Source organism: Colletotrichum lupini, chromosome 7, assembly GCF_023278565.1.
Source record: "Colletotrichum lupini chromosome 7, complete sequence".
In the NCBI taxonomy this organism is placed as follows: domain Eukaryota; kingdom Fungi; phylum Ascomycota; class Sordariomycetes; order Glomerellales; family Glomerellaceae; genus Colletotrichum; species Colletotrichum lupini.
The window spans coordinates 1,983,416-2,010,381 of NC_064680.1; the positions used below are offsets into that span (position 1 = coordinate 1,983,416).

General features: G+C 53.7%; 9 protein-coding genes across 9 annotated transcripts; 6 read left to right on the forward strand and 3 right to left on the reverse strand.

Moving 5' to 3' along the window:
* Window positions 1-482: 482 nt before the first annotated feature.
* On the forward strand, window positions 483-1,748 carry CLUP02_13613 (uncharacterized protein; the record flags this gene model as incomplete). Its single annotated transcript, XM_049292551.1, has 1 exon — window positions 483-1,748. The coding sequence occupies one exon, from the start codon at window positions 483-485 to the stop codon at window positions 1,746-1,748; it is 1,266 nt and encodes a 421-aa protein (XP_049149697.1).
* Window positions 1,749-4,344: 2,596 nt separating this feature from the next.
* CLUP02_13614 (cyclophilin type peptidyl-prolyl cis-trans isomerase/CLD) lies at window positions 4,345-6,016 on the reverse strand (the record flags this gene model as incomplete). Its single annotated transcript, XM_049292552.1, has 5 exons — window positions 4,345-4,545; window positions 4,644-4,781; window positions 4,907-5,052; window positions 5,189-5,271; window positions 5,979-6,016. The coding sequence occupies 5 exons, from the start codon at window positions 6,014-6,016 to the stop codon at window positions 4,345-4,347; spliced, it is 606 nt and encodes a 201-aa protein (XP_049149698.1).
* Window positions 6,017-9,732: 3,716 nt separating this feature from the next.
* CLUP02_13615 (uncharacterized protein) lies at window positions 9,733-10,561 on the forward strand (the record flags this gene model as incomplete). Its single annotated transcript, XM_049292553.1, has 2 exons — window positions 9,733-10,038; window positions 10,436-10,561. The coding sequence occupies 2 exons, from the start codon at window positions 9,733-9,735 to the stop codon at window positions 10,559-10,561; spliced, it is 432 nt and encodes a 143-aa protein (XP_049149699.1).
* A 917-nt stretch (window positions 10,562-11,478) lies between these two features.
* CLUP02_13616 (uncharacterized protein) lies at window positions 11,479-11,796 on the reverse strand (the record flags this gene model as incomplete). Its single annotated transcript, XM_049292554.1, has 1 exon — window positions 11,479-11,796. One exon carries the CDS (start codon window positions 11,794-11,796, stop codon window positions 11,479-11,481), a length of 318 nt encoding a protein of 105 aa, XP_049149700.1.
* Window positions 11,797-12,727: 931 nt separating this feature from the next.
* Window positions 12,728-13,355, forward strand: CLUP02_13617 (uncharacterized protein; the record flags this gene model as incomplete). The annotated part of the gene is made up of 2 exons (XM_049292555.1): window positions 12,728-12,967; window positions 13,311-13,355. The coding sequence occupies 2 exons, from the start codon at window positions 12,728-12,730 to the stop codon at window positions 13,353-13,355; spliced, it is 285 nt and encodes a 94-aa protein (XP_049149701.1).
* Window positions 13,356-15,614: 2,259 nt separating this feature from the next.
* CLUP02_13618 (uncharacterized protein) lies at window positions 15,615-17,103 on the forward strand (the record flags this gene model as incomplete). Its single annotated transcript, XM_049292556.1, has 2 exons — window positions 15,615-15,901; window positions 15,960-17,103. The coding sequence occupies 2 exons, from the start codon at window positions 15,615-15,617 to the stop codon at window positions 17,101-17,103; spliced, it is 1,431 nt and encodes a 476-aa protein (XP_049149702.1).
* Window positions 17,104-17,744: 641 nt separating this feature from the next.
* CLUP02_13619 (uncharacterized protein) lies at window positions 17,745-18,803 on the reverse strand (the record flags this gene model as incomplete). The annotated part of the gene is made up of 1 exon (XM_049292557.1): window positions 17,745-18,803. The coding sequence occupies one exon, from the start codon at window positions 18,801-18,803 to the stop codon at window positions 17,745-17,747; it is 1,059 nt and encodes a 352-aa protein (XP_049149703.1).
* A 644-nt stretch (window positions 18,804-19,447) lies between these two features.
* CLUP02_13620 (vacuolar assembly/sorting protein VPS8) lies at window positions 19,448-24,373 on the forward strand (the record flags this gene model as incomplete). The annotated part of the gene is made up of 1 exon (XM_049292558.1): window positions 19,448-24,373. The coding sequence occupies one exon, from the start codon at window positions 19,448-19,450 to the stop codon at window positions 24,371-24,373; it is 4,926 nt and encodes a 1,641-aa protein (XP_049149704.1).
* A 1,062-nt stretch (window positions 24,374-25,435) lies between these two features.
* CLUP02_13621 (uncharacterized protein) lies at window positions 25,436-26,557 on the forward strand (the record flags this gene model as incomplete). The annotated part of the gene is made up of 4 exons (XM_049292559.1): window positions 25,436-25,524; window positions 25,658-25,713; window positions 25,774-25,977; window positions 26,010-26,557. 4 exons carry the CDS (start codon window positions 25,436-25,438, stop codon window positions 26,555-26,557), a joined length of 897 nt encoding a protein of 298 aa, XP_049149705.1.
* Window positions 26,558-26,966: the final 409 nt, after the last annotated feature.

Consider the following 26,966-nt stretch of genomic DNA (forward strand, 5'->3'; position numbering starts at 1 on the left):
CTTGGTCTCGTTCAGTCCTGCCACGCCAGTCAACAACCTGATTCACCGAGAATTCAAGAATCCGCGTACATAAAAACAACCTCGAGGCGGCCCAGTCATCGATCTCAAACTTTCACATCAGTCATAACATTACTACAACTTCGACTCTTCTGGAAGACTCGAAAACTCTGCGCTCCTTCCTGCCAAACGATATCTCAGCCCGCCCCACCTGGTTTGTTCTCCTCCCGTCCTTCTTCCAGCTCATACATACGCAAACCCTAACTCATCTTTTTCATCCAGACACACACTCGATCCTTTTTTGATTTCGTCAAATTCCTCACCACTATTCACTTTCCTCACTTTCCCTTTGGAATCACTCACGAGTCCACCAAATTCTTCCCTACTTTTGCGCTCCGCGAGTATCAAAAGCTTCATCACTTGAGTATCCCATTCACAAGAATATTCACTCCTTCCTCTTCGCAATCATATCCCAAGAATTCACCATGGTTCGCGTCAACTCCTTCGCCATGGCTGTCGCCGCCATCATCGGTGTCCCTATGGTCGAGTCTCACACCTGGGTCGAGCAGCTCAACCGCGTCGCTGCCAACGGTACTCTCGTTGGTCCTGATGGCTTTTCCAATGGCTGGGCTGGTCGTCTCAACGGCTTTGACGACGAGCGGTACACAATGCGCATTCCCGGAAAGGGCTTCAATCTCTGCGAGAAGTCCATGCCCGGTAGCCAGCCTGCAGAGTTCCCGTCCTTGACTGCTGCTCCTGGCGACTTCGTTTCTCTTCGCTACCAGGAGAACGGCCATGTCACTAAGCCGACCGCCCCCGAGAACAAGCCCCTCAACCGCGGCACTGTCTTCATCTACGGCACCGCCCAGCCCAAGTCTAACCCTAGCGTCTTCGACATTCACCGCCAGTGGACTGCTGACGGCAAGGGTGGCGATGGCACTGGTCGCCTCCTGGCAACTCGCAACTACGACGATGGCCAGTGTTACCAGGTCAACGATTCGCCCATCTCACAGGAGCGTCAGGGGGCCGCTGTGCATGAAGCTCTTCAACCCATGGGCGTCAACATTTGGTGCCAGACGGCCTTCCAGCTCCCTGAGGATCTGGCCCAGAACTCAGAGTACTCCATCTACTGGGTCTGGACTTGGCCTACTCTCAAGCCGGGTGTCGTCGCTGAGTCCACGAACGGCCAGTTTGCCGACTTTCCTGTCGGCTTCACGGACGACAAGCGCGCTGCTACCTCTGAGGATATCGAGACGCCTGAGCTCTATTCTAGCTGCTCTGTTATCAAGGTTCAGGGTGAGAAGCTTGTGCCCGGTGCCAAGGCTTCCTCGAACTCCAACAAGGCTACCAACGCTCTGTCTGCCTTCACGTTCCTCGAGGAGACGGATTACAACTTCAACGCTATCAAGGACCAGCTTGCCAACCCCTTCCAGGTCAGCGTCGACGGCCAGGCTGCCCCTGTCAACTCAGCCCCCAGCAATGGTACTCACAGCAGCACTCCGGCCGCTACTCGCACTCCGACTCCCACCGTTCCTTCTGGAGTCGCCCAGGGCACCAACAAGGCTCGAGTTCTCACTGTCTCTGCTCCTGCTATGACTATGTACTCGTTCCTTACTGTTACTCTCAATGCCCAGACTCCCGCTCCGACTCCCACCAGCGGTCAACAGTCTGCTGAGGCCAGCGTCACCCCCTTCCTCCACGGCCGTCATGTCAGAGGTAGAGACTCTTGGAACTTCGGCCAGGGCAACTGAGCTGTTGGGGACCCACGTCGCGCAAGCATTCTGAGGGACACACATCGTCTACTGTGCCATGCGCAACATGATTCGACTTTTTCTAGTTCGACAATTTCTTTCTTTCTTTTCTTTCAGTGCTATTCTTCAACAATACCCAGCATTACCATACCACTCTCTTGGAGTTTGGGCTCTCTTTTCGGTATCGCCAAAGTCATACAGTACATACATTCGGTTACAGGCATCACGTTCTCTTCAACTTTCTGGCATCAACGGCAACGGGGATTGGACAAAGGGTCATGAACAGGAGTATCACGGTCGACATTTCGAATTTCTGAGCATTACCCCAGGTGGACAGGACGGGGCAGGGTCTTTTTCTTTCTTTCTTTCTTGATGACCCAGGCATATAACCGGAACGGCATTTCCGGTCGGCGTTGGAGGATAAAGGATGATACCAACTTCTTTCTTCTTTCAGTTGCCTCAATATTCTGAGGCCATTTCTTTGTCATCAGGGAGGGTTTGTCTCCCAAGAGTTTTCAAGTCTCCCCCATGGGTATATGGGAGGAAAGGCTTCCAAACTGGTTCGCAATTTTCTCAAGGCCTCGCTTACACCTTTTCTACCCATTTCGATGTTCGGACTTCACGTCTCCCCTTCTGGTTGGGCGGCTCGATGCTGCACTTAAGAGACATGATACGGATTGGCGGAATGGGGAAGGGAGGCAAGCACACGAAAAACAAGCAGTCATGGAACGCAGAGGCTATAGTGCTCGCCTGGAGGGTGGTAGTACTATGGAAGCCAGTTCATCACACTTTTTCGTTGCACTTCTCGGTGACTCGCATGTGACATGATTTCAAGGTTCGACACAGCCACCATGTGGACTTGTATGACCGACCTCTTTGGCCAACCTTGATGCTGTTCAGCTCACTCACCGACGCTGTTCAGTCCACCCACCCACTCCATATAGACCAGTCGCCTTCATCGGTTGGGGCCATGTTCAAGACTAGTCATCTTTGTCAGCACATAGTATCCTCAGCTTGATATGTCCTCAACTGCTAGATATCTCTTGAATTGAACAGGAAGACTGTAGTGCCAAACATGTGTTCGATGTAAGCGTTCTGTGTCATGGGCAGCGTTCTTGCGTGGAAAGGGCCTTGATACACCCAGAATCTTCCAAGTAGCCAAGCATAGACTAGTTGATATCGTAGTCATGGCTCCCATCAGAGCAAAAGCCATCATGCACAGTCTGAATCCGCTCTGGCAGTGACTGAGCTGTTCACGAGGCTGAAGTACAGGTAAGGCTGCCCAAAACCCTCAACGGCTCCCCAGGCAGCCGCCACCCACACCGCACCTTCCTGTCCACGTCCAACCACAACAACAACAAACCTTCATCCCATACCTTGACGGGACGGACACCCACTATTCTCTCCCCCTCAAACCGCCTACCAACCCACCAAGGGTCTATAGGGCACCTCAATTCCATTCTCGTCACCAGCACAGCAGGCGCCCCCCTAGGTCGGGGGGTCAGGTCAAACTGTGGCGTGGGTGGTGGAATGGTTAATGGTCACCAAATTATTCACGCCAACCAGCCTACTCGACGACAGGCTTAGCGAGTAACCCGAGTTCGAATCCCAGCATGAGCACCAAGAGATGTAGCCCCCAGTTCAGCACCGGGGGGGTGAACTCTTTTGACTTTTTAGATGACTTGAGTATTGGGGTATGATGAAGGATGACGGTAGGCTTGAAAGTTGATATAGGAGGCCTCTTTCAATATAGGAGCTTTCGGTCTTCATTATATACAGAAGCATCATCGTTTCTTATAGAAACCCCAAGAGGGTCGGGCGTGAAGGGTTGTGGGAGTAAGCCACTCATATCTAAGTGCCTCATGACTTATTGCCAAAGTTCTGCGAGAATGAAATGATGTTTATCATCCCTTGCGGTAACACTCAAGTTTAGGAAATGGTTGTCTGTAATTAGTTCGATCGACCACGCTTGTCAGCATCCCGCCCAGCCTTCAACCGCCCACTCGTCCTTCCGAGCGCGCTGGCTGGGCGCTCAAGCTTATGATGAGGTTTGCCACAACTTTTTGAGCATTCAGATACCCAGCGAGACGTCAACTAAACATAGACTCCATCAAGTACCGACGACGGGTTAAGAAAAAGTCGTGTTCAACTACCTCTAAGCGGCGTCACAGATGAGACAGAGCCATGGGCAGTTGTTGTCTTCTCACTCCTCGTGTTCTCCATATCAGGAGAGAGGAGATAAGGTAATGTCCAGCGTGAACCAGGGACAAGTTGAAGACGAGGAGCAGGGACGATTTCAAGTATTCATGACACGAGGCGTCTCTCCTTGGCTACGGGGGCTTCGGGCCTTGAACCAGATCAAGTCAACTTGCTAGGTGAACATGTGGACCCAGCGAGCGAGTCGGATATCATCCTATCCCTCTTTCGTCTCACATACGGGAGCTTCCTCGCTCCAGACTCCATGTATCACGAGCCAGAACGTGGGTTCTGATGCTACAGCCTCACAAGGCGGGCAGTAAGACCACCCAAACTATATGTCTTCATTCACCCCGCCTCGCAGCCCATCACCTCGGGATCTTATCAATAAAAACCATCCTCACATCTCACCGCACTGTGCGATGACAACGTCCTGGTTCGGCTGGTCCTTTCCGCGGTACCCCGTCTTGGTGGCCTCCATCATCTTGACAATGTCCATACCGTCGACGACCTTGCCAAAGACGACGTGCTTGTTGTCCAGGAAGGGCGTCGGGACGGTGGTGATGAAGAACTGGGAGCCGTTTGTGTTGGGTCCGGCGTTCTGTTAAGATGGCATTGTTAGTCTAAGTATCATAATCGCCAATTTCGTCACGTTGCAGTGAGTTGGTCTCAAATTCGGAAAGTAGGTTCTTGACGTACAGCCATGGAGAGCAGACCGGGCTGGTCGTGCTTCAGGTTGAAGTTCTCATCGGCGAACTTGGAGGTGCCGTAGATGCATACCGAGCCGGTACCGTCGCCATTCAGGAAGTCGCCGCCCTGGCACATGAAGCCTTGAATCTGTAAGACATTGTCCGTCAGCCGTTGCACCGTTGTCAACTATCTTCACATGACCTTCCCCCTTCAGTGTCCGGTCCGGAGATTGAGTAAGATGGCTGGCAGTGTTACGTAGAAAGATGACTCACGATACGATGGAACTTAGAGGCCTTGTAGCCCTGCGGACGACCCCGAGCATCCTTGGACTCGCCGGTGCAGAACTGACGAAAGTTCTCGGCTGTCTTGGGGACTACATCCTTGAAGAGCTCGAACGTGATGCGGCCGAGTGGTTCACCTAGAGACAACACCGAAGAAGCGTTAGAGAGAAACGGTGCAAGTCAAAGGATAGATAGTAAAGACATGTTCCCAGACTTTGGGGCTTTGGAAATGACGGCCGGGCAGATTCGTAGACCGAGAGATCAGGGCCACACCGAAGAGCCGAAGCGCACCAGCAGCTCGGAGCCCCGGAGCCGGGATTGCCTGAGCCGCGATGTTCAACCGCCGGTGGTAGCGTCTTTGTGGCCAGGAGGGGACAAGTTCCAAGTCCAAGACCACAACGACAACCTAGCTCGTTCGTGGACAAGAGTGCCCAGCATGTAAGGCAGAACCTTGCGGGGACCCGTCTCTCTCGGCATATGCACACGTGCACGATGCCTGCGAATAGCTTCGTGGCCCCAAGACTTCAAGAGGCCAAGGACGACAGAACAGTCCATGAGACTCGTTCCCCAAGCACTCCGGCCAAGACAAGAGGAAAAATTGAGCCCCCCGACGGCGAATGATTTGATACATACCACCAAGTGTGATGTCGAAAAAGACCCTATCGACGCAGGCTTCTGTATTAGCTCACTTCCTTGTACAACTCAAATCAAAAAAGGGTGAAGACTAAATCACTCTCGGGGTAGTGGACTGCCACCGGCTCCCGTGTACTTGTTCACATATCAGCGCAATAGGTGCTGGCTTTCCCACCTCCACCATTGAAGCTCGAGAGGCTGTCGAGGAGGGTGTGGACGCCGAGAGCTCAGCCACCGCCACCGCTTCGAGATGACTGCAGCCCCTCCCCTCTCAGAATCTCTAGGCTAGGTGTTGGTGAGAAGCGGTGAAAGGCACAGCGAGGCGTGAGTGGGATGAGAGATGGAGAGGCGGATTTGGATATCCACCGAGAATGCCGCGCGCGCGGTAAGGGGTTCTTGAGAGAAGAAAGAGGAATAAACTTAGACTTACAGCGGGTTGCCGGATTCCGGGAGCTTCGTGGGAGGCATGGCTGGGGGTGGTTTTGGGGGTGGTAATCTAGCCGTAGGTCGGTCGTGTGGGAACGGGGATAAGGAAACAAACGAAAGGGGAAAAAAAGTAGACTCGGCCCCAGCTGCAGCTGTTTCTCTTCCGTGGACGCCGGCGGGGTAAGTGGGCTAAGGTATGTTGAAAGGCGGGGGGGAGTTGTTGAGACTTGGAAGCCAGGCGGTGGATGAATTCGATATCCAAGGACTAACGGTATGGATTACGGGAAACTTCTGTCAATCCACGCCGAGGATTCGTAGGCCCGCACCTGTCCTGCACCTATGTGGGGCCGCCCAGCCCGTCCAAAGTGCGGAGGGCAACGCACGCACCTGAGCCGAGTTGTCGGAACCCGGGCAGAATAAACCTTTCCATCGGTTCTTTTGGAAGAGAACTTCGCCAACGACAACGACGACGACGCTGCACTACCTTAGGTACTCCGTACTCCTCCAAATCTTGGCACCTCAGCTTTCCTGCCCAGCTCTCCCGGGCGACTGGATGGGGATTGTCAGCGACATGCAGACCCCAGCCCGCTGGTGCGGAGGCACCTACCCAAACGGGCCAAAAACGAGGCTTTACTTGTCCTCCGGGGTATCGGGTTGCTGGCAAAATGCCTCAAATGCAGCGAACATGCAAGCCACACTGAATCCCAACTCCGCATCAGAGGGACGTTCTTTACGCGTATCGTGCGGTCCATTGTTGCGTTTGGAGATGCAGTGATCAGCTCGCAACGGCTTCCGAGTACCGTCTTGCTGGAACCTCCGAGGGTAGTGGCCGTGCCTCGACCGACTTGCAGGACAAGCTGACCGTCATATTATCAACATTGGTACTCTACGGATGTACTCTCCTGTTGCTCTCATCCAATAGAAACAAACCGCTGGACTGTCACAAAGGTATCATTTTCCATTGACTCTGCCGATTCTATAACGATCCTGCCGCATGGGCAGTGGATAAGGTTTAATACACCGGCTTCGATGTGTAAATCACCCCAACAATCCACTGTATGAGGACCCTTCATGCGTCACAGATTTGCCCAGGCCAGCAAGCCAAGGGGCTCTCCATGCAAGATCGATTTCCAGGGAAGCACAGGGGTAACTGGCGATCGATGATCTTGGGTAGAGAAGGAATGACCAAGTTGGAGGCCGAGTACCTCGAGAACCCCAAAGATGTTCTCCCCTCTGCCCCCATAGGCTAAGAAACAATTCGGGATGGTCAGAATGAGCGCTCGCGCCTGATCAACAACAGCGGTTGACTTTGAAAGACAACATCAGATCCACTCCAGATGCCGGTGACCTTTCATCACACTGAGTTCGCAACGTTCAAAACACAGGCTTCTTTACAGAAGCCTAAACCATCTCTGAAAAGACCGTGAGCGATTGCTCACGGAGTAACGTATCCCCCCGTCGCGCGAGGGACTCCATCCGCCTCATGTAAGCTGCCACATCGTAAGTATTGTCCAGATCTCGAGCCGAACCCCAAAAATCAAGACAATGATCACGAAGAGTAATCGTCAAGTCACGGGCAACAATGCTGAACATATGGTCATACGAGACACCGCGAGAAAAAGGAAAATAGCACAGAGTTCCCTCGTTCGCTGCATCACGCCATAAACAGGAAACATGATGGGGGGATTATCAACCCACCCGCTCGTAGCTGTAGTACATCCTGAAAACTTTAGCTTCAACCATGATAGACGAGCTGACCGCTTGGTGCATCGCAGGCTGACTTGGCTAGGTAAGTACCACTTTGAAATAGCGAAGAAGTTGAAGCTCGATGCCTGGGTTCATTTGGAACCATTCGTGTTCGTTCTCATGTAGAGAGACGTAAAAAGCAATGCAGAGCCATCACGGCAAGATGATTAGCCCGTTCGTCAAGCAGACATCAAGACTCCTTTAAATCGAGGCATGCTTGACCAAACCTCCCCAGGACAGAGAAGCGGATATCCTCTTACATCCGAATCGCAGCCTATGCCAGTGTAAGCTCCATGTGCGCCTCACCGCCAGCAACCTTCACAACCCTCGCCACCACGCTCGACTCAGAACGTCGGCTTCATTCAGCTAGAAAGACCGAGTAACGAAATCCGGTAGGGTTCACCACCACCGCCGTCGAGATTCGTCCTCCAGCTCAAAGTAACCTGTACATCTAAAGAAACGCCGTTACTCCATGCAGCAGACTTGACGGCGGGGGGCATTGCGCCGAGGGAACGCGGCGAGATGAGCCGAGATTCTCTCTCTTCCCCTTCACCGATGCCCAGCAGAAACGAAAAGAGAGGGTTTTGGAGAGTATGCCAAACCTCACGGTTGCTTTTTCAAACCGGCCACACACACAAACACATACACCCCGGACCCGTAAAATTCTCGGATGAGCCGTCTCCCGATCGGCCGTCGTCCGTGCCGAGGCCGGGGGTCGCCGAAGATATAGTAGCCTTCCCCGGGGTGGGCTGTCTGCTGACGGCTGTCAAAGTGTGTCAATCTGACAAGGGAAACACAATATTGGAAAAAGGAAAAGAGGGAAAAAGAAGACCCGTGCAGCCCCAAATTCATGGGCGACAGGGACCCCCGGGAGGGAATTTGACTCAGGACCGCCGTGGATGAATCCGTACCTGGCAAGGGCACGCGAGACAAGACCGGTTCGGCGTACAAAAATCCTCGTGAGGTCGTGCGCTAATATTGGAAAGCATATTCCGTACGCAGTAGAGGGAGAACAAGAACAGCAATATATTAAGTTTCTTCAACTAAAAAGAAATATAGGGAGAGAAAGCTTGATGTTGTCGCACTTGAAACAATAGATCAGCCACAATGCGCTACCTGGGCGCTCAGCCTTCATGCTTCCTCTGGTAATTAGAATTCCAACGGTCAAGGGGGTAGATAGAAGTTCGCGAACCAGCAAGTGGTCTACCGAAACCAGACTGTTCGACCGCTCGAGCAGCTGTTCTGATGAATCCTCAATTCGTGGATGGGCACCGCAGCCCCACGCAAACCGTCCATATGTCATTGGTCGCGTGGTTTTCTCCTTGCTCTGCTGCCCTTACCTCGCATCTTACATAACCCACCGCGGCCAGAGGTCCTCTCGAATCGGAGCGAACATCGCGCAGAGAACCCCGCGTCTTTTGGCTGCACTACAGCTGCAGCTCCAGCTGAAGCCCGGGGTTGAAAGTGAGGAGAAGCCCCCCGTACCCGTACTCCAAGGGTACCAAATGCAGAAGGCCGCGTCACGGAATTCGGGTTTAACAGAAGATAGTCTACTTTTGCCAAATGCCCAGCCTCTCTTGGCTAAGGCTTGGGGGCTACGAGAGTGGATGAGGACACCAAACTCGACGATATTGGAGAGAACCGTTGCCCCTCTCCAAGTTTCCCGCGGCGCCAGCCTTCGCGCACATATGCCGCATCGCGACGACCGCGTGGAAAGTCTGGAATGCTCGGAACGCTACCAGGCACTTGGGTTTTCGCCGTGGACGATTTGGGGGAGATTTGAATTGCTCGCCGGAAATCGAACTGATCGACGGGAGCGAACTGAAGCGTCTGACAGGCTGGCGTTAGCAACAAGCCCCATCAAGGACGGCTTTCCTCTTTGCCTTGCTGCCGTGGTGCGTCTGCCGCATCGCCGTTATCGCGAGCCAACCAACTCGTAGGCGAAAAAGGTCCAGACTCCCCCCGGATGGCGCGGCGTTGAAGATCGACAGCACCAGAGCAGGGTGGAGCGGATGAAGAGGGGGCCGGGCTCGGGCGACAAAGCAGCCTGTCGTTCCATAGAAAATGATCTCATGGAATGCTGGCGATCCAATAGTAGGCTCAGGTCTCGTTGTGATTCGCGAAAACAGGACTTTTCGACCTTCACACTCCCGAGGGCCTCACACATTAGGGGCCTGTATATTTTGTTTCGGGCGCGGTTCGTTACCACTCGATCCACGCATGGCCCGCTGACAGGTCACCCACGATACGAGTCTATCAATACGGAACCAAATCGCGTTGCTAACAAGCAGAGGACCGCAGTTGTAGCTTGTAGCCAGGTACGTCGTAGACACACCGCACATGATCACCAAATATTTTGAATGCCGATGTTCAGTAGTGGCTGGGGGGCGACTGGGAGATATTGGAGGCGTGGAATGCGATCTGGGATCGGCAAGCCTTCTTTCAACGTTCAATGGCGTGTCTGCACAGCCCTGCGCCAGGGGTTTTCCGGGGATTGAAAGTCAAATCGATGATGACCTTGATGACAAAAGAATATCCTCATTCCTGCGCGGCGAAGATAAGCATCTGGCCCCCGCGAAAATTGTGGCCTTACAATACGACCACCGAGTTACGAGACAACTCGTGCCGCCCACTCGCAACGAAAGCGGGCAGGCGAATTAGTTAGTGTTCTCGTTGGCGCCATAAAGCGCGGGAAGGAAAGGAAAACTAAGTCAGATGGCCCCCAAAGACAGACCTAGATGTGCGGCTCGGAAGGCTCCGGGGTTGAACGTCGAAATCCGCAAGACCCGGAAGCAAAAGGTTATGGCGTGGTTGTTGCCGGCGGCCAGGGCAATCCGATGAATTTCATTCCGACGGCGAGGGGCATCTACTGACTGATCCGTCTGCAACACCCCGGGTCCGATAGAAGTTGATCGACATTATTCTGCCGCGGATGCTTTGATGGCATGATCCCAGTTGCACACACAGGCTCTGTTAACAGCCGCCCCGCGTACCAGCCTCCCAACTTTCGAGCCTCTCGAGGGTATGATAGAATTTCCCTCATAGACGTGGAGAGTAGGCTGTGAGATCTTTCTAGTGAACCATAGAAACTTGGCTTACAGCGGGCGTTCTGTTGTAATTTGGGGCGCAGACGTGTTCGAAGCGACCGCAACCATACTGCATCGTAGGCTTAGTTTTCGATGGAAGCTTGAAAGCCCAGAATATTCGGTATACAAATACGCTGTAGACGAAGACCGGGAATGTTCTGGTTTGGCCGGGAGCCAAGCCGTTTTCGTCGCCGTCATCAATGGCGGGGATAAGTTGGTGTGTCCGGATTTGACGGCACTCACCTTCGGTCAGCGTCATCAGTCGAAGCAGCCCCCCATTGGAGCGGGCCAGTATCCCCAGACGCACTGTGAAAAGACTATTTCCTCGTACTGTTGTCCTGTTAGTCACGGATCAATCGGCTTGTCTTTGCGCCTGTTTCCCCAGTCGAGACAGCTTGATACAATTCCGAAGAAGCGAAGTTGTAGTTTGGTCGTCGTACTGATAGTATGATTTAATCACTGATAACGCTAGGGAGCTCATTTTCACGATTTGGCGGTTCAATGGCAGTCATGTAAGGTACTAGGGGAAGCCTTCATGACATCGATTTCGTCGTCCCCAGGAACAGCAGTGGTCCCATGGAGACCAAGCTTTCCTAGGTGGGCGCCTGAGCGTTTTCCAGGGGCTTTGGTTCTTGAGACGGAGCAAGACACAGCAGCGTCTAAGAGAGCCGTTCACTGACCAAAGAATCGTAAGGTTGTTCGTGTCGTGGCATCTGATAATAAGATGCGTGAGACATACATGTGTCGTGTTGCCTGAGCAGTACTCAGTTCAGATACTCTGGTAGTACGGAGTAGTGCTCTTGCGCTTTCGTGTCTGACATCTTGACCTGGCACCCTGGGGAATACCGACTGCCAAAGCAGCGGTCTAGTGCTCGGACTGGCTGAGGTGGCACTGACAACGATTAGACGTGGCCGAGTGAGTGCATCTTCTCGAAATGCTGGCGGTAGGGTCCGAGGAGTCAATTCGACTGTGTAAGGAGGGCGACACATTGACAAACGCTTGAATCAAGCAAGCCCACACTGCCGATAGAGTCGTCGTGGCGAAAAAGCGTCGTCTTTGTCCGTGATGCTGAAACATTGAGAAGATGGGGGTGAAATCAATTGCCCGTCGGCCCTAGCGTTCCGAAGCTGGCCATCTGGTTTTTTGAGTGGTTGCAGCGTGCAGCGGTAGCCAGCCAGCATGTCGTTACTCGCCATGAACAATAGTTCGTGGCTATTATTAATTGTTCTCGCGACCTTCAGACCGTCCATTTCGTCGGAGCGCTGCGCTGAGATGCAGGTTCTATTAATGATCATGTCTGAGATGTTGAGACGTATTCCAGACGAGGGACAGTAAGGACGTCGTATTCCGTGCCAGGAGATTGAGTTATTGCTTTTCGTCGTATTGGACGGATACGTGCGTGTTGTGCTTCTTTTTTCTCTCGCTCTCTCTTTCTTCCTCGCATGTCCCTATGCGGGATGTGCCAGGGGTTAGTCGCCAATGTTGGTGTTGAAGATTTGAAGGCTTGCTTGGTAGGTATGTTGCTTCTCCCGGGCCGGGGTAGCCGTACCTCGAATTGGTGCCGCGTTCCCTACACACCAACACACAGTAGAACGTCAGAAACGAGATACACACGGATTAGTGATGGCGTGCTCGGTTGCTCCCATCTGCAAGGCACAACCCAGCGCTCAACTCCGACTTTGTACAATCCGACGGCTCGTCTGACACTGGCTTGACTCGGTGATATGGATCCATGTGCGCCATGTCCGGGGCTGGGAAAACCAAAGCACTCTAAGTTGGAAGAACCCTGTTCGTGAGGACAAGGATGAAGCAACAGAATAATGCGCCATGGCTGCAAAAAGAAAGCATAGCAAATTCAACAGGTAGACGTTGGTTGCTCCGGCCATGTTCCGTACAAGCGGCTGATAATCGTAGGTTGCAATGGCTATTGGGGATGCCCATCTAGGTACTCCGTACCTGCTGGTCGTATGCCTTTCCGTTTCAATGTCAGGAGTGAGCGAATATGCTGGCAGTTCAGTTCCAGGAGGTATGATCGTGGAAGAGACATCAAACCCTCAGACACGCGGCTCCAGACAGCTGGACTCGGGCGATCGTTTGGCGAGAGACGAAACAACCGAGCAGTCATATCCTACTCTGACCCTTGTCGACTTTGCTTCTGGCGTAAGCCGCTAGGTGCTTGCTTCTGCTGCTGCAATTCTCCGTTGGGTTATCGCCGCATGGTGCCGCGGTCTTTCCCTTCCACCGTCCGGCGCCGCATCCCCACAGCATCCCCTGCTTTCTTTTCGAGGCATCGCCAGAGCATCGGCCTGGGCCGCCGGAGGGCGGATGGCGTTGACGATGCGCACCGCGGGCTAAAGCTGACCGGTAGCCTAGTACCCGGCCGTAGCGGTGCGGGATTTGGCTTGGTTGCAAAGACAAAGGGGAACAAAGAAGACGACATTTTGCATGGTCGGCTGTTCATTACCCATGCCTGTTGAGACCCGAGAAATGATGATTTGCCGAGGCTTTGGAGGAAGTTGATGTTGGAACTCAAATCATGAACGGGTAAGTGGGCGAAATGGAAGCTGAGGGCACGGATGATTTATCCGACGTGATATCAGCAAGGGAAAGAAACCCCTTCTTTGGAAGCAGTGTTAGCAGGCCCGAACGGTATTGGTGTTCGTGACTTGAGGTGGTGTTGCGGTGCAGGTTGTGCGGGCGCGACAGGCAGACTCGTCGGAATTTCAGGCGCCTTGATGGCAGGTACGCACTACCTTGAGCTAAGGCAACATCAGGCAGTTCGGCAGTGGTATACGGTACCTTGCGTGTCAGATCAGCATCATGCTGGGCCCCTTGATTCGATGCGAGATTTCTCTACCTAGGATAGGGGTAGACGGAATCCGATAGGGTGCGATTTGCAGTATCAGCCTCATGACGGCAGCGGGAACGACGACAAAGAACCAACGGGTTGGCCGAGATGAAGAGGAGAATCGGATTGTCCATCACGGGAAGCGGCGCTTGAGCTTTGATTTTGTGTAAAGTACCTTAGATGCTCCGTTAGTAGGGGGTTGAAGACAAGCGACGCTAAAGCCAACCTAAGCACCATGGCGGTAGCCCAGAGTCAGACTCAAGTCACTGTATCCGTCAAAAGCAGCGGGAAGAGACAATCTACGGTAAGGTAAGCCCCCGGCCAACCTTAGTTGTAGACGCCTGCTTTTACATTTCTTGCCTTGAGAACAATACGCTGGTCTTTGAATTGTTCAAGATTTTAGAAGGCCATTTTCTCAGTTTCCCCGCCGGTTCATTGCCGGTTCCCCAGTCAAGAACGAGTTCAACCATGACATTTCAAGAGAGCAACCCACTTGCTATGTGAGCACTTGAGCCAGATATGACACTAGTCCCAAAAGAGTATAGTCATCTGTCCGAGGGTCGAGTTCCATCACTCACATTGTCTCTGGCGTGGCGCTTTGTTTCCCAAAACAGACTAGACCGGGGCGTCCTACGAGCTGGGTGAAGGTGCAAACGAGGTGACTTGCAACAATTGACGGCCCTCAGACCCGTGAGCGTCCATCTCAGTCACCTACGAGACGCATGCCTTGGATTTCTACATACGTACATACGCAGTCTAATCCTTTCAAATGGCAGCGCTTTCATCCATGGTGGATTGTCTGTGCTGTCTCGGTATCTACGAAGCAGTCGGTACTGGGCACTATCCGTCCTCAGGTATGCTCAGTTTGGTCGCCCGTCTCCATGACACCCTTTCGTGCCCCTACCTGGCTTGAAGGTGTGTGCACCAGCACAGATTGGAAAATGCTAATCTGAGGCTTCGCAGTGGCACAGTGTGAGGGCAGCCAACATCCATTTCATCCAGGCCGGCGTGCAGCGTGCCAGGGTACCAACACCACCTCACAAAGAAGACCCGGTTTCTCAGCACCTCCACCTCCTTGCATACAACCCTGGCGCGGGCTAACTCATACCCTGCCCAATCCCATCTTGCAGGCCGCTTCTCCGTTCCATCGCTCTTCCCCAGTCTTTCCTTTCGCTCTGTGCCTCAGTGCCTCTTTCCTTCGTGTGCCGTGGTGCCTTCTTGCACCTTTTTGACTGGCCTACCTATTACTCCGTACACTGGAAGGTAAGGTAGGTAGGGATACTTGGGTACGTCTCTGCCACACTTTGCTCGGTTTGGTTTGGCGGCCCTTGGGGTGTCTGATGTGTCTTGTCTGGGCTGGGTGGTCCTTCCTCCACTCCTCTTCTTCCTTCCCCTTCGCACTTACCCGCCCATCGCCTTGTGGTTCCCACTTTTTCGCTGCGACCGGGCTGTGTTACGCTCTTACTGTCCGTCAGAGTTCCATGTCCTGTTCCATACTTATCCCACTCCACCTGCACTCTCCCTCCCTCCGCACTCTCTTGCCTGCTTTTGTCAACCTTCCCCAACCACCATCCGACATCGTGTCGTGATTCTCCTCTTGTTTCAATTCACTCTACTCACCACGCCTCCCACGGCTTGAGAGTAGATTGGAACCAAGACTCGTATACAGAAGGGAATAATATCTCTACGAGACGCAATTTCCTTCGTTACTCGATCGGATTGTATCGATTGCACGCCGCATGCGAACGGGGGTTCAGGTCGACCATTTCCGTCCGTAGTTGCTGTTTTCGGCTTTCCGGTTTCAAATCAAGGCAGTTACTCAACCTAGCCACACCCATCTCTCAACTCCATGAACTCGACTCTCTCCCGACCGTGAGTTTTCTTTCGGCATCACCTCCCAACGGTGTTCGACTTTTCAACTGCCAGGACGTGGATTTCGACTGCTAGATCGCCGTCAAAATGCCTGCCATTGATCAGGTCTTCGTCGAGGTCTCCCACCTCGTGGTGCGGCAGCTCTCTTCGGCCTCGGGGGCCTTGTCCGCTACGCCATCTGCACCATTCAGCGCCGACCCTACGTCGACTCTCAACGATGCCACGAGTGTAATCCAAACGACCACCGACAACCCGACGCCTACCAGTAACTCGGGCAATGGAGGAGGAGGAGGGGGCGGCAATGGTGGCTCCACGAGCTCCCCTCTGCTCTTCTTCGTCGCCCTGGGCTTTGGAGTAGTTTTTACGAACTTATGGTTAGCCTGCTTAAGACTTGACTATACCCGCTCAATAACCATCTAACACCGTCTCTAGGATCATCGTTGGCGTCAAGTACTGCTTCCGGTACAATGCTCGTAATCGTGCTATGCGTCTCAACGAGGATGGCGAGCCCATCAACCTTGAGAACATGCCTCGCCCGCACCGTAGGCGCCGCGAGAAGAAGTTAATGACGATGGATGAGGTCAACGACAAATTCCCTATGACAAAGTACAAGACATGGGTATCTGAGCGTGCACGAGAGGGCCTGCCTACCGCCGGCGGTGTTTCTGCGCCTCCCAGTCGGGCGAACAGTCTCCGATCTGTCGATGGAATTGTACCTGAGCTGCCCTCGAAAGAGCGCGAGTCGATTGAAGATCGCCCCGCCACCGCCGCCGGGAACAAAGCCATCGCCGAGAAACCTACCGAAGATGCTGCGAAGAAGGACGGAGACACCTCGACTACGACTGCCAATGCCGATGCTACTCAGACCACCCCGACTTCTGCCACTCATCTCCAGCGTGTTCACAGTGAGGAGGAGGACGAAGACGATGAACACATCAATGCTGCCGTTCCGCCTGAACTGATGGCTACCAGCGGTGATACTTGTGCCATTTGCATTGACACGCTTGAGGACGATGATGATATTCGCGGACTAACATGTGGCCACGCTTTCCATGCTGTCTGCGTCGATCCTTGGCTCACCAGCAGAAGGGCCTGCTGTCCTCTGTGCAAGGCCGACTACTACACCCCCAAGCCCCGACCAACCCCTGGCGAAGGAGATCCCAACGCCACAGGCGACATGGCTCGCACGGCATCGCGTACCAACATGCCTAACGCCCCCCCAGCTGCGTGGTACAACTTGAGCGGTGCACGATTTGGTTTGGGGGGACGAAACAACGGCAACCGTCGTGGCAACAACCGACCGGACCGTCGTCCTCGTACTCGTCAACAGGCTCCGCCTGCCTCAAACCACAACACCTCGCAAGCCTCGCCGACTACTGCAGAGAACCAGGAATCTCGTGGTCTTCTCTCCAACATTAGGCTGCCTGCCTTCCGCAACCCCCTCCGACGCGGTGGCGATCAGCAAACTCCATCTCCGACGGCAAATGGTGCTAACGTCACACCGTCCCAACTGGAGGCTGGTACGCAGACTGCACCAAACGCAGGCACCACCACGGCCATGACTGAGGCACGGTGACTGCCTTTTTGATGACTGTATCACCTACCAAGGCGAACGCGATTTTGTTTTTTATTGTTGTGCTACTCATGTACATCATACCCCCGAGACCAATTTGCAGATCTCAGCATAGACCTGCGATGTTTATTGCATTATATATGCAACACGACGCCGCTTTTCATACCCATACTTTACATACAGACGGAGTGGGATTAGGCCACATGGGCCAACGGAGGAGGAGGGTGGTGGACCAGGCCGCGCTGCGGCAGAGGCAGGTTTGCATCGCAGGCACACAGGACCTGTTTTGGTTTGGTTTCTCTGGAATTACAAGGGGAGCGGCGGAGTTGCGGCGATTAAGGCATCACTCGTCACGGAATAATGACAATCAAAGTTAACGTACCAACTTACTTGCAAACCACTTGATTGAGAATTGTGATTATGGATGTATGTGATGTTATGATTCAAGCCCGCAGCGTATAATGGCACAACATTGAAACTATGAAGGACGACGTGTATTCTTTGATAGTGACACATGCTTCGCCCTGAAAAGGGTATTTGAGCAACGTTATGGTATTAAAGCCCCCCCTTTTGCCTGGCCAAGTAGTAAACCAGGAACTGTAGTATGGATTTTTCTGCGATTGGTACATGCTGAAAGATCACAACTAAAGATACGATCCCTTCTGAAACCGGCCACCAAAGTCTTTTGCTTTGTTGAGCAACTCTCTCCTCTGCGCTGTCCCAATCTTGCCTCCCAGGGACATGTCCTTCTCCTTGTCGAAAGCCCTTTTGCTGGGGTCATCTTCCTCCTCCTCGTCCCTCCCAGGCTTCCCGCCGTGCTTCTTGTTTGCCTGGTGCTCCTCGTACATGCTTTTGCCCCGCGCGCTCGCAATGTTCTCGCTGATGCGTCTCTCCTGCTCCACTTCCTCCTTGGTCCGGCGCGGCTGCTGGGTTTTTTCGTTGCCCGCGGCCGTCGGATCGCCGCGGCCGAGGACCGCGTCCTCGAGACGTTTGCGCTTCTGTTCTGGCGTCTCGGTCCATATGCTGCTGATGCCTCCTCCGCCTCCTCCCGCGGCGGCGGAGGATTTCCCGCTGGCGAATTTGCGGTTCTTGAGTTTTGTTGGGTCGCGTTCCTGGTAGCCCGACTGCGTGGGCGGCGCGAGCATCCAGTCGTCGCGCTGCGGTGCCGCGGGGCCTTGGGATGCCGTCGCTGCTGCTGCTGCTGCGGCGGCTTGGGCTCGTTGAACGGCTGTTGTTGAGGAAGGGAGGGCCGGGCCGTAGTCGTCATCCGAGTCCGAGTCCGAGTCTGCGGCGGAGGGGCGGTGGTCTGGTGGTGGCATGGCGGGACCTATGGCTTGTTTCGGAGGAAGTGTTGGGCCTATTGAGGGTTTTGTATTGAGGGCTTCTTGGGCTGGCGCCGATGCGCGAGGTGCTGTTGGGCCATAGCCATCTTCAGAGTCTGAGTCGTCGAGGGGGATTTCGCTCGAGTTTGTTGGGTTTGATGGTGGAAGAGTTGGCCCGATGGAGGGCTTCGATGATGGGGTGGGATTCTTGGGTGCTGCTACGGCTGTTGCGCTCGGCGCGGTCGGTCCGAATGCATCGTCGTCGGAGTCGTCGGAGTCAAGGTCGATTTCGTTAGTGTTGTTGCGCGTATGCTTTGGTGGTGGTGAGTCTGCGCCTGGGTCATCCGGAGTGCGCTTTCTCTTTGTGAGATGGGGTGGCATTTGTGGACCAATTGAAGACATGATGAAGGATTTGTGTCTTCACGCTGGAATAGTGGGAAGTGTTGAAGCTTGCGGCTTGCGACTCTTCTTTCGGATGGGTTGTGTTGATAGTAAACAAGTCGTCGCAATGGGAGTCTGGGGAAGTGGATGCAAGGAGCAGAGCGAACCCGCGCTGTGATGTAACTTTGAAGATCCACCACGGCACGGCGAGCATGAAGTACCTCAGGTAACTACCTACCACTTACCTAGGTACCTGATAGCGTAGTTTGCGGCCCGCCGGAGAAACCCCGGTCCGTGTTGGAGCTCTGCGTTAGTAGGCGGCAGGAACCTAGAACCTGGAACTGTAAGGTGACCGGTCAGTGTGGGCTGTGGTGTCCAAGCTGCGTAATGCGCCTCTTTCAGAAGACAACTAGACAACCATTGACCAACAGCTCATCTTCGTCTGATAGGAGCAGGCATAGTGGGATCGTATCGTCAGAGAACACAATTTCATTCATAAGGTTCTATCATCTTCAGTTCATAGCTTGATTGAGCCGGCTTCTTCTACGAATCCTCCCTTCCCCTAAGCACTTATCAAGCTTCCGAATCCAAAACGAACTCTCCAACCTGCGACCGCCAGCAATGCGCCTGATGAACCGCCATTGATGACCCCACCATCGAAGGAGAGAGATGATGGACCTGGAGACACAATGGCAGACCAAGACGACCGGTCCTCCGAGGACATACAAGCTTCCAGTGATGAAGAGACCGTAAAGGCCGAGAGGGAGGAAGACGGCATCGTCGGCCTTTTGGATGATGAAACCCAGACGTCCAGCAGCACACCACCGGTGACCGAGAGCGGCGCACTTCCGAATCGATACAGGGAGATTTTGCGCGAGCAAGCCGACAATGTATCCGACGAAGGCTCCGTGGATGCCGTTCCCAAGCGAGTTGGGAGCCCGATTGATTCTCTGATGTCGGTTCCTGATGATTCCCCTTCGGTTCAGGCAAGTACAGCTTCGCAGTATCCCAATGCGCTCCAACTAACCTTGTGTGTTCAGGGCTCCGTGATCTCGTCTCCGAGCAGTAGCGTCCTCCCCTCCGTGGCCTCTCGACCCGGCCTCAGCAGTCCCACCCCCTCATTCCGACCCTTCGACCGTCGCTTCCAGTCCCGCATCTCATCCGCAAGCTTCATTCACAGCCCGCGATCCTCCTCCCCCGGCTTTCTCACCGGTCACAGCCGCTCCGCTTCCCTCAGTTCAAACTTGCTAGACCGCGACGATACCGACACCCCATCTCCACCTTGGGAAGTTGTACGATGGACGAGGTTGAAGAAACTCAACGGCCAGGCCTTCTCAGAGGCTGGCAAGCGCAACTTTGGCGCCCCTACATGCATTGCTGTCTCAGCTTCGATCGTGCTGGGGACTACGAAGGGTATAATATTAATGTTTGATTACAATCAGGTCTTGAAGACCATCATCGGCCCCGGGACCAAGGCGGTCGAGTCTGGCGCCATCACCGCCATCGCAGTTTCGGCAGACCATACCACGATTGCCGGAGGCCATGCGAACGGAAACATATTCACCTGGGAGGCGAACCGAGCATCCAGGCCGTTCCTTTCCATACCACACCTTGAACAGCCGCAGCTGCAAAACCGGACTGTTGATGGACACCTACCAGGGGTTGCCGTGACCCATCTCGGCTTTCTCGGAACGAGGCACACTGCGCTCGTGTCGGCGGACGACCGCGGAATGGCTTTCTCACACCTGGCAACGAGAGGTACGGGATCCCTCGGCCGAACCGTGAAGACGACGAGGATACTAGGAAGGTATCCGAACGCTGCCCCTCCAGCCGGCAAGCCTCTCAAGCCCAGCACGGTCCTGGCATTCAGTCCCTTGCCCCTTGGCAACACCGAGCGTGCAACAGACACCATGGGTCTCACTGCAATGCTTACGCCTTATCTACTGGTCATTGTGTCCACGACACCCGTCGCGCAAACCCAGCACAAATCGGCAAGGCCGAAAGACGTTGCTCACCATAGCGCCATGACTGGCTGCCTGGCGTGGTTCCCTGCCGTGAAGCTTAAGGTTCCGGATCCTGTCACAGGAAGCGATATTTCCAAAGTCAAATTGGTGTACTGCTGGTCCAACGTCTTGACTGTCCTAGACGTTGACGAGATACCGGCCGAGAACAAGGACAAACCACCGACGCTCAAGTTTAAGGCACGGAGCAGGTGGAAGTGCGAAGAAGCCATCGTTGCAGTGCAGTGGCTTAGTCGCTCGGTACTCACTGTCCTGACGATATCACAGCGCTTGATTGTGCTCGAAGACCGAACAATGCGGCAGACAGAAGGTTTCGACTTAATCAACAAGTTTATATATCATGCCGATCTCTTCTCGAAACAACTACACACCCTAGTGGAGCAATTGGACGAGGACGATACGTCTATGCATGGTGTTGTAGCTGACGCATTTTACATGAGTTTGAAGACGTACAAGGGCAAAATCTTCTTGCTTGGGTTTAACGATGTGTCCATTGGGTCGCTATCAAACTGGGCTGATCGAATCATTGCTCTTATGGAGAACGGTGACTACGTCGGCGCGATACAGCTTGGTACATCGTACTACACCGGTGATGCAGACAAGCTCACAATTGGTTTGCCTGAAGACACCTCGCTGCGACACTCAATGGTTCGCGACAAGCTCATGGAAATCATGAAAGCGTCGCTCAAATATGCCTTCACCCAGCGGCAAAAGGACAAATCAGCAGCCGATGACAACCATGTGCGGGAGCTTTGCGAGACATGCTTCACTGCCTGTCACAATGTGGGCGACGTTGATTTCCTCTTCGAAGAGATGTACGAGTGGTACGAGGACGCTGGCGTGGAGGGCATCTTCTTCGAAACCATGGAACCCTATATTCTCGACAAAAATATTACCATCGTACCGCCTGCTGTTGTCAAGGCTGTAGTGACATACTACGTCACCAAAGGATGGGAGAGTCGACTCGAGGAGATCATCGTTCACATGGACACTATGACGCTGGACCTGGACCAGATCACACTGCTGTGCAAGCAGCACAGCCTCTACGATGCGCTGATATACGTCTGGAACCAGGCATTGAACGATTATATCACACCGCTGATCGACCTACTAACGTTGCTGGTGCCTCTCATGAGCAATGGTGACTACATGTCTTCCGGAAACATGGAGGATGAGATATACGGCGTGAACGCGTTGAAGATGTTCCCCTATCTCTCCTACACATTGACTGGCAGAGTATATCCTACCGGCGAGATTATGGACGATGCCACTGCCTCGAAAGCTAAGGCTGAGATTTACTGGTTTCTATTCTCAGGGAACAGTGTCACATGGCCCAAAGGCAGCGACCGACGCTTCCTTACACGGCCAGACCAGCATACAGAGCCGTCATTTCCCTATCTCAGACTGATACTGAAGTTTGATGCCCCGAGTTTCTTGAGTGCGGTGAACGAGGCCTTTGAGGATTCGTTTTTGAACGATTCGCCGGACAAGCAAGTTAACGGTGGCATCAGGGGCGACGTGCCTGAAGAGCAGATCTTTGGCCGTACGGTCGACCGTCAATACATCGTATCCATACTTCTGGAGATTATGAATCCGGCGGACTTCGCAGCCGAGGATACGATCTATCTCGATATGTTCATCGCTCGGAACCTGCCAAAGTTCCCTCAATACTTGCTCTTCCCGGGTTCTACACTTACGAAGGTTCTAACCGGACTGTGCAACTACCCCGGATCAGATCTTGCCGAAGATGCACAGCTCAGCGCCGAGTACCTCCTATCGATTTATCAACCGCCCGACGCGAACACGCTCATACCGATGTTCAAGAAGGCCGGTTTCTACCGGATTTTGAAGAGGCAATACAAGGTTGATAAACAGTATGGCAAGCTTGTCCAGACTTATTTCGAAGACCCCGCTGACCGGGACGCCGTCTTTGAATGTATCGGGGATTGTCTACGACCACAGAGTGGCCTGAACCGCCGCCAGGTTCAAGAAGTCCTTGACGCAATCAGGAACAACGCCAGGGCGCTTATCGAGACCAATCCTGTCGAAGCGGCGAAATCTCTATCAGGGCAGCCCGCAGACATCCACCAGCATGTTTTGGATTCTGCCGAAGATTCGTTGGGGCTGCAATTCTTCTACCTCCGAACGTTGCTCGAACCAGAAAAGCGCGATGGGGAATCCCCAGCAAACCCAGACCGAGCTCTGATTGAACGCTACGTGCAACTCATGTGCAGATTTGACCCAGCTCATGTGTCTGACTATATTGGCTTGGTTCAATCTGTTAACCTCCGACTTGATGCCCTGCTTCCAACTATGGAAGAGACTGGTGTCATCGACGCTGCCGTTGTGCTAATGGCTCGGGAGGGGCAGATCAAGGATGCTATGGACAGACTTGTCAAGCACCTTGGTACGCTCGAGTCTGCCTTGCAAGGTGTCCTGACAGGCGCTCAAAACAACGACAAAGCTGGAAACTTGCAGTCAGGGGCCGAAGAAATATTGCGGGCACTGCAGAAGTATGTACATGTGGGCATCTGGCTTTGTCAAGGTCAGACCAAGTCTTCGAGAAAGGCGAATGGCGTTCAAAAGAAGACGAAGTCATCAACTTCAGAGGTCTTATCACCTGATGAAGAGCTTTGGCTCAACCTGATCGACGCAGCTGTGCAGACAACCCGGCAGGTATCGTCCACCATTGAGACTACAGGAACCACTGAGAATGGCACTCTTTCTGATGACGCTCACGATGGATTTGATGATCTTGATAAGGATAAGCTTTTGGCTCTTTTGCGATCCCTCGTCCAACACACCTTTACGGCTCTCCTGACAACAACTTCTAGCCCAGCAGGAGGTCAAGGTGGGGGGAGACTTCTTACAAATGCCGGGAGCAATTTGTCATTCCTCCGCATCCTACGAGCTTTCCTCACTCGAGCCGCGGCCTCGTCGCCAAACCTCGCAGATTTGCGCTCTGTCCTGGCATCGATCTTCTCAGCCTATGCCTACGAAGAATCAATACTTCGGCTTTCCAACCGACTTCTTGAGCGAAGCCTGTTTGTAAATGTTAAGCAAGCTGTAGAACTTCGTCAACGAGGCTGGCGACCTAGGGGCTCGACTTGCGAAGCTTGTGGTCGCCGGATCTGGGGCCCCGGTGTTTCGGGAAATGTCTTTGAGGCTTGGGAGGAGAAGCAAGCGCGGGAAGAAGAGTGGAAAGCAGAAAAGAAAGCCTTGATTGTTGCTGGAGACAAGGGGAAGACGGGAAGCGGCAGCGACGTATCGCAGGCCGTATCAGACTCTAAAGGGAAGGGTAAGGCCGCGCCTGTGGCATCAGACTCCCATGTAGAGGCGGACGAGGCGGCGCCTGAAGAAGGCGCAGAGTTACAGAGCGAAGTCGTGGCGAAACCGAGAGAGCAGCCGCTGGGACCGTTGGTCGTTCTGGCTTGCAGGCATATCTATCACCAGAGCTGCCTAGACGCCTACCAGTCCCGGCCGGAGGTTGAGGGGAAAACGCGGGCGGAGACTCATGCGAGGGAGTACAGGTGTCCGATTGATGGATAGACTTGGGGTGTATCTTTTGTGCACTAGGCATGTACAAATTTCATGAATGAATGAGACTTTCGATGGGCGAACTATACCGAGGCCTGGGTAATACTACCAACGCGTGGCCTTTATCGGTCTGACAAGACCGCAAGTGTATGGTTTCGAAAAGCTGGCGAGCTCTGCACTGTACATCGTGACGACAAGGCAGTGCCGAGACTGGTTCCAAGGTATGAGCGCTTCAAGGCCCTACATCGCTTATCAGACCTCCCGGTAGCAGCGCACCCTCGACTATGTGTCAGGTTCCCAGGAGGGGATGCCTGTCTTTCTTAACAATGTTAGTCAAGTCGTCGTTGGTAATAGTCTTTCGCGCACAGGCCAAGCCGACTGCGGTATTCCGGAAGATATTGTTGGCGGAGGTGCGGGGCCGGTGGGATCCGTACTAGAGGCGGCGGGCGGGCTTCCGGGACTGGTCGGGGCGGAAAGAGGGGCGCCGATGCTTGAGCGAATGTCCGGGCCCTTGGCTCTCCCGTCACCTTGCTCCCATTTACTACATGCTCACTTTGCGAGTCTTCTGATTTGGAGACACTGCAGTCCACGAATTTATCTGAATAAATGTAGGGACCTAGATTGCTTGATTCCGCGCTCGCGGAGCGGGCGCTCCAGAGCGTCTTTGGGGGCCGGGGGTTTGCTTTTGAAACACGGGCCTTGCCTATTCCAGCAGGTTGTGCATCGTGGTATAATTATGAGGGGTTGTCTATTGATTGGCAAGGGCAAGACTGTTATGGCGCAATTGGTTTTTCTGTGGAAGTTCATCTTCTTGGGAAATGTGCATGACTTCGTCTTATCATTTGGTATGTTGATATCAGCATCTTGACAATTGGAGGGACTGATTTGCATTAAGTACGCAACCCCAGACATACCAGAACAAAAGCCGTCTTCTAAATGTACCTTAGTTTGTCAAGGGCACGTCAATAGTGAGCGTTCTGTTATACCGAGTTTAAAGACTGGGTAAACCCGATCTAGCGAAACCCCATTTAATAGCCATGGAGGTTTTGTGGGCAGCATACAAGAATTGCCGCAATGACCTGCCCATCTCTTGGTTCTCCTTTCGGGACTTGGAAGCAGGATAGCGGAGCGGGCGCCATTTACCATGTCACCATGTGTTCCTCGTGTGTCGTTAGAGGCCCACCGAGATCCTTGCGCCGATCCGGACTTTCCTCTTACAGTATCGTACACGGAACCATCTCGTTTTCGGTGCTCTCTTGAAGGTGTTTTCTGACTTTGTATTTCTCTGGCGGGCAGCTCCGGCTCCCTCGAGCAGTGTCAACTGCTTATTGATCAGACGGGTACGATATTTGGTAACCAAGTCGTCCTTTCCTTGCCTTTGGTAAAAGATAGGAGCTGATGGGTTGTGGCAGCAATTCAGCAAGAGGTTGAATGCAGTATTGCGAAGCAAGCGCGTATGGCATCCCTGTCAACCAGGTTGCTGACTGCCAATGCGATCAACAGCGTATGCCGCGAGAGGGCGCCTGTCAGCGAGGGCATGAAAGCCGGCAGCTCCATGTCAAGCCTTTGGGATCGGCATGTGAATGCAACATGCAGCCCGATGCAGTCAATGGCATGTTCCAGCTCCCATGTATGTTGTGCCCATGAGCCAACGACTATCGTAAGGCGGTGCAAAAAAGCGCGAAGCCAAAGAAGATTGCGGTGCGGGCTATGGAAAAGGCCATGCCAATAAAGCAATATCGCGAATGTCACCTCGAGCGAGTCAACAAGGGTCCTGTGAGGACCGACTATTCCGATGGCGGGGGGTTTTCTCAGCGGTACTTTCACGCGTATTTCCACCAGTGGCACCAGCCCGTGGGTCGTGGGAACTGCCCAGTGGAATCCCCCGGCCGATATTGTTCCACGATTCAACCCCTTCGAACGAACTACCAAATTGTCAGCCCGGTGATGCAAAAAGGGCAGACGATTAGGAAGCACGCCGCACGTGGGAGGGCACTTACGTGGACGGTGGGCAGAAAAGAAGAACCTTTTTCTCTTTCCCAAGTTCCCAAGCGGAGGATTCCTGTCCGGCCGGGGGGTTCAATGCCCGGATATAAGGAGTGGGACCCAAGGATCACGGACGAAGCGCCCGGTAGGGCCATGAGCGCCGAGGGGCCCATGGTCGTGGATGGACGGCATGGGAGAGGACCAGCTTGAGCACGCGCCCTCCTCCGCTTACATCGCAACCCTCAATCTATTCCCACCATAGAGGTTCCTTCAAGTGATTAAGCTTGCTGCTTGAGAGGGGGTTTAGGTTTGTCAAGGACTCAAGGGCATTTCCGCAGCACGTCTTGTCGGCCGGGACGGGAACGTCTAAGTTCCTTTTGGGCTGGTTTACCATGTGGGCTTTGGTTCCTGGGAGCGGAGCGGAAAGAAAGGAGAAGGATGGCAGGCAGGGCGGGCTTGAGGTTTGCCAATATAATATGATGAGTTCCCAGATTTTCCGCCCTCTCAGGGAAGAGGAAAGGAAGCTACGCATCTGCCGTCCTCTTCGTTTCCCTCTGTCGCTCCTTTTTTTTACTGCCAAGACTCGCACTGCTGCTGCGAGTTTTTCGTAACACGGGGT